Here is a 6,000-nt window from a genome sequence, read left to right on the forward strand (position 1 = left end):
TACTGTCCTCCATCAAGGTCCTCCACATTCTGGTTCCAATCTAACCTCCTTGGACTAGCTTTGCAAAGGCAAAATGTTGATGTTGAAACAGGGTGATTGTCATAGGTATATTTAGTTTATTCTCTCTATTTGGGACATGTTTGAAATTTTTCAAAACAAAAGATTAAGGTCGGCGGGGGGGCGGGGGGGCAGAGATAAGCTCTACAACCCAAGTCACCTGACTGCTCTCTATTTCAAGGACTTCATCCCATGTCATTCTCTCTGCCTGGAATGTTCTTCATTTCATCCCTGCTTATTAAAATCCTGCTGGACCATCAAGGTATCCTCTAGAGCCACCTCCTTCATGAAGCCGACCCTGCCGCCTGCACCTGGATGTAATTCCCCTTCTACTACTACCTTTTATAATGCTTCCTATTATAGTTATGCTTTGACACTTATGTGTATATCTATCTCATATCTTCACTTAGATTGTGAGTTGCAAAGAGTCAAGAGTATATCTTATTCATCTTGGCATTTCCCCCAGGATCTTATACATAATAAGCACGCAATAAATCGTTTGTTGAGTGAAAAATGAATCGCATGATGAAGAACAATTTATCAAATTAAGAGTGAAAACTCTTTGATACGTCTAAGTCTCAGGCAAGGAAAGAGAAGCCTCTTCGGTTACCTTCTTCGTGGTTCTGATGCAGTATGACTTCCGGCTGTGTGTGGATAGAGTTTCCGGGGTGGAAAAATGGTGAAAAAAGAATCCGAGGTTTCCTCTGCTTCAGAATATGCTGAAGAAGTTCATAGAGCACATCACCTGTAAAGAAAGAGGAAAGAGAAATAGTGAAACTGGAAATATTTCATTCAACTATTTATTTAGCTTTGACTCTATGCATGGCACTGCCCTAGGGACACAATGTCATGTGAGCAAGATAGGCACGCTACCTACTCTCATGGGGCTTACAGGGGACAGGAAGTGCCACTTGGAATTCAAGAAGGTCAGAGCCATGTGAAAAACAAAAAACAAAAAACAAAAAACCACCCAACCAAGAGGCTTTTCTACCCACTCCAGTTCCAGGCAGGATAAGAACATAAAAAAATTCACTAGTCTGGTCAGAGGTGCTAAGTACTGAAGATACCCCACAGGGAACTGGCACTTTCTGGGATGTTTTCCTCCTTTAAAAATACATTGCAGGCACTGCTCCAAGGTTCTATAATCTCCAGAAAATCATCTTTACATGTCAGCCCTTTGCAGAGGATGGTGGGACTGGTTTGAACTGGGGCCCTGGGTTCTGATATATTTGGTATTTCAAGTGTCCACTGAGTAGTTAATTAGAGAAAAAGACCTGTCATGATCTTATCCCACCCCTTTGGCTTAGATCCAAGTTCAAAATGCAGGTGGGTGCCTCAAAACCCCTTAGGGGTGATTAATCTTTAAAATACCATAGGCTTTTGACTGTCCCGCCACGCCCTTCCACACACAGATATGCAGTCAGCATCTGTAGCAAACAATGGGCTTTTATCTCTAATTTTAGCCATTTTTAACAGATTCTTTAATTAACAACTTAATTTAACTGCATATTTTAGGCTGTAGATATGGCTAAATTATTCTTTTTCTTTTAAACTCAGCTTGAACCTGAGAAACACTCCATGTTAATTTCTTTCTTTCTGCAAACTTCTACTCCTTTTCCATTTGTACCAAATAAAGCTGCATAATATTCTATTCTAAGGGATTCCTGAGGTCCCTTGTCTTTGCTTTGATTTTGTTTCTTCCTCTGTCTTTGAATTTTCGTTGTTATTAATATAACTTATTGCCACTATTTACTATTATGATGAAATAAAGCAAAAGACTTTTTAAAGAGCTGAAGACACCTTGTCACTGGGTAGCTCCTTTAATGACATGGGCGAAAAGTAGCAGAGGTGTTCAGGATCAGACTTTTACAAATGTTCTGTATAAGGTAGAACTGTGGCACGCACGTCTGTTTTGGGGCTGGGAAGACTTTGGAGATCATGGAATCCAGACCTAGTAGTCATGGTGATGCTGTCTCTGAAGAGAGGAGGATACGGAGCCTGAAATACAGTCCTATTTCAATGATTTACATTTTAATTGCTTACAAAAATAAGTCCCTAATCAACATTTTGTTTGTTTTGGTTTAGTGTAATGTCTTCCTGAACTTTTCTTAATTTGCATGGCCTCACACTTGCTGGGTTTTATCCTGTGGGCTTGAGTGATGCTTTATTTCGGTAGTATGAAGAAGAGAAAACGAAAACACTAAAAAATGTGTTCCTGATGATTACTATTACTAAAAAAAAAAAATGGTCAGTAATTAGTGTATCCATTTTGGAAGGGAAGGCCAGGAAATATAAATTTAGTGTCTGTGAGAGTGTTCAACTTTGTTCGTTTAGAGAGGCATGCTGACGTGGCAGGAAGGCACAGATTGCAAACACGGGCTCCTCGGGCTGGAGTGCCAGCTCGTCCGCCGAGGTGACCTTGAGCAAGTCCCTGAACTTCTCTGCAAAATGCCAACAACAACACCCACCTCAGAAGTTTCCTGTGAGGATTAAATGAGGGAAATGTCACGAAGCACCTAGAGCAGGATCTGGTGGGTTGTTACACCCTAACTTCTTCCTGAAGGCCTCTTCTGGGGCTGGAGAAACTCCGAGGAGTGGTGGCTGAAGACTGAGCTGGAGCATGGGCAGGTCATTTTCTTGGCTGTGTTACCATTTCTCCACATACATACAGAGAGGGAGGTGATAAAGCGGAACAGGAAGAGGCTCGCGCTGGAGTCAGACCTGCGCCTTTAACACTTCTAGGCTTCAGTTCCCTCTTCCATACAATGGCCTGTTCACAGCATCTACCTCATAGGATTATTGCAGGGGTCCCTAACCCCTAGGCCACAGAAACTGTAGAGCCAGCGAAGCTTCATCTGTCTGTATTTGCAGTTGCCGCCCCTTCCCTACCCCCCGCCATGCTAGTGCTGGCATTAGATTCTCATAGGAGCAGAGGTCCCTGGTACCAAAAAAGTTGGGGACTGCTGGATTATTGAAAGGAGTCGGTGAGGTACTCCATGTAACGAGCTCATCCCGGCATTGGGCAAACAGTAAGAACCCAGGAGACACTAGCTCTTGCTGTGACCACCTCTATCGCCACTGCCACCAGTATTATTAAAGTGGTTTAGGACAGACATGTAGGCCCCTATGGAGGTCTCACATATCGGACAAAGGAGAACTGTCTGGGTCATAATCAGTGCTACGTTCCCCTTCCACAAAGGGCAAAGGTTAACTGAGGCCATTCGCACATTCTTGGCCTCTCTTCACACCTCACCCTGGCCTGCTGGGCTAAGCCCACAGTGGGGCTGACATGTGCTCTGCCTCAGACTTTCCCAGGTCTTCTGTACTGGCTCTCTTCAGCCTCTCATCCCAAAGCTGGCAAAGGGAGCCAGGCGTCTCTGAGAGTGCAGGGGAAAGCAAGGGGAGGAGCAAATCGAGGGGAGCTCTGCCAGTTCCTTACCTAAACCGTAGGTCTATTGTGAGAACTAGTGAGATAACATTCATTAGCACCACCTGTGACAGCTGGCTAATGGGTGGGAGAAAAGGCCACGGTCCCAGGTTCCAGGCCAGGAAAGAACTTAACCCTAAGGCCATAGCTAGATCAATTTATTCACAGACAAGTTTCCTCAGCAACTAGGGGGCTCAGCTGGGGAATGTGGCTGGCTTAGCACAAATGTGTCACCACTGTGGGGGGGAAAAACAACTTACCGTGCATGTGCTATGTGTGTACAACTGGCGGTAATGGTGTGTGCCTGATAACAGCTTGGAACCTTAGACCTAGAGAAGATTCTAGAGGTCTCTCATATCGACTTGAACTCGTGTTTAGTAAAAGTCCCACGCCTCCGACTTCCTCTGCCAAGAAGTAGCTTTGGCGGACTACTTCCAGGGATGGGCAGCGGGCCACAACATAAGCAAACCATTTTTGGATTGCTCTAGTTGATAGAAAGTTCTGTTGAGTTGGAACCTGGCCCCTCCTATAATCTCATATACTTCGGTACTTAGTTTTGGCTTCTGGAGCAGCACAGAACATGTGTCCTGTCTACAACAGTTTTCTAAATAAAGACGGCCTCCCATCCTCTTCCATCTCAACTGTCCCCTAACTCCAACACCCAGCCTATTCTCTTGGCACATTCTTAAAATGTTCAAATAGGCAGGAGATCATATCTAAAAAGCAGTATTAGCAAAAAGGTCTCTGGAATAAAGAAGATATTTTAAAATGTGATATTTATTTGCTTGCTAAAAATAAAGAGTATGAGCCATAGCACCCTATATCTAACTTAGCTAATGATCACTGGCTTGAATTCAAAAGGCACTTTTCGGAAAATTCTTGGCCCATTCAATTCTTGATAAATCTTCTCAGTCTTCCCAGAAAAGAAATAACTAGGACTAACTGTAAAAGGTGTTTCTAGCTTTTGTTGGTTCCTCCATATATCTGCATGCATACTGTATGGTTTATGCACACATATGCACATACAGAGGGAATTTGCCACGAAGTTAGTGAGTTTTAGGGGTCTTTATTTGCATAGTCCCCTGGAAGGAGCCCTGGAATTATTTGCATCCCCCAAATTATAAACTTCAGGGCCCATTAAAACCCAGATGCACACACATGACACATGCAGAACTTACATGCATGCACATACACGTGTGTGCAAACACAAACACATATTAAAAAAACCCACAAACCGAATGCATATACAATTTTGCACTGGTGATTTGGACTTGAAAGTTCAGGCATCTACTTTGAGAATCCCAAAGTCTATTATTTTATTTGCAATTTGTTTCAAGTGGATAGTAGAGGGAGTGAGCAAAACCATTGCAAGTTGCTTATCAATTTTACCAGTGTCCGAAGACCAAGAACATACAGATGCTGTTTAAAGAGTTAAATTTATCTAAGTTTCTTTACTTTTAGTGGAAAAAGCTTGGGCTCTACAGCAATAAAGCCCCAAGTTTGAATCCAGTTTCCTCTATTTGTCAGTTGCATGCCTTAGGTAAACTATTTTTCTTCTTTGAGCTTTAGTTCAAGGTTTCAAGAGTCTTTGTGTCAAATGAGAATAATGCCACAGACTTGGCCAGGCTGTTATGAAGATTAATTGAGATGATGTGAGCAAACATCAGCTCATGTATGATTTGCTCTCACATGTGCTCAATAGATGATACCCCTTGCGATTACGGTAATTATTAACAGACGTGTCTCAAAAAATCTGGAAACTATTTGCTTTGCTTCAACACTTTTGTATTAAAAAAATACTTTTGTATTTAAAGCACATGAATAAGTTTAATAAAGTCACATTCATAAATATGGAATTTTTTTTCCCCAGTTGACGTCATTTCATACAGACATTTCTAGTTCATAGTCTCTTTCTCTAGTTCATGGCTCTATCTTCCACCTCTTTCTATGGGTTTCTTCCCTTTAACATTTAAGCAGTTTCAAGTTTTTCCTGTGTTCTACACACAAACACACCTTTGTCCACATCTTCTCCTCCAGCAGGTAGGTATTCCTGATTCTCTCCTCCAATAGCGATCTAATGTCTCTAAGGAGCTGTCCAAATCTGTTATCGCCTCCCCCTCTACCCGACTCCTCAGGGCCCTTCATTCTGGTCTCCACTCTGATTCTTCTCTAAACTGCTCTTGCTTAGGCCCCTTCCCTGCTGTCAAACCCAAAGGGCACTGGTGAGTACCTGGGGACTTACCTGCCTTCTTAGCAGCATTCGTCACCAGGAATCACTACCTCCCTCCTCTCAGAACACTCCATGGCTTCAGAGATTCTGACTTTTCCTGGTTTTCTTCTTACCTCTCTGCTCTTCCTCCTTCTCCAACCCTTCCACAGCAAGGCTCCCTAGGACTCGCTAGTCTTTCTTCCTGGGTAATTTCATCTACTCCCATGGCTTCCATCAGCTTGTCTATGTTAAATCTCCTCCAGCCAGGCATTTCTTCTCAACTCCAGAACCTTCAGTTTATCTCCTA

The 6,000-nt window shown here is 43.0% G+C and overlaps 1 protein-coding gene across 5 annotated transcripts in view; it reads right to left on the minus strand.

Annotated features, from left to right (window-relative positions):
* ETV6 (ETS variant 6) overlaps positions 1-6,000 on the minus strand; it is a 222,375-nt gene that overhangs the window by 35,550 nt on the left and 180,825 nt on the right. For all 5 annotated transcript variants that reach the window (XM_011376033.2, XM_023520891.1, XM_011376034.2 and 2 more), the window contains one exon: positions 668-802. In XM_011376033.2, coding sequence (XP_011374335.1) covers positions 668-802 — 135 coding nt within the window. The remainder of the gene's footprint in view (positions 1-667; positions 803-6,000) is intronic.

This window comes from Pteropus vampyrus, unplaced genomic scaffold, assembly GCF_000151845.1.
Source record: "Pteropus vampyrus isolate Shadow unplaced genomic scaffold, Pvam_2.0 Scaffold283, whole genome shotgun sequence".
Taxonomy (NCBI): Eukaryota; Metazoa; Chordata; class Mammalia; order Chiroptera; family Pteropodidae; genus Pteropus; species Pteropus vampyrus.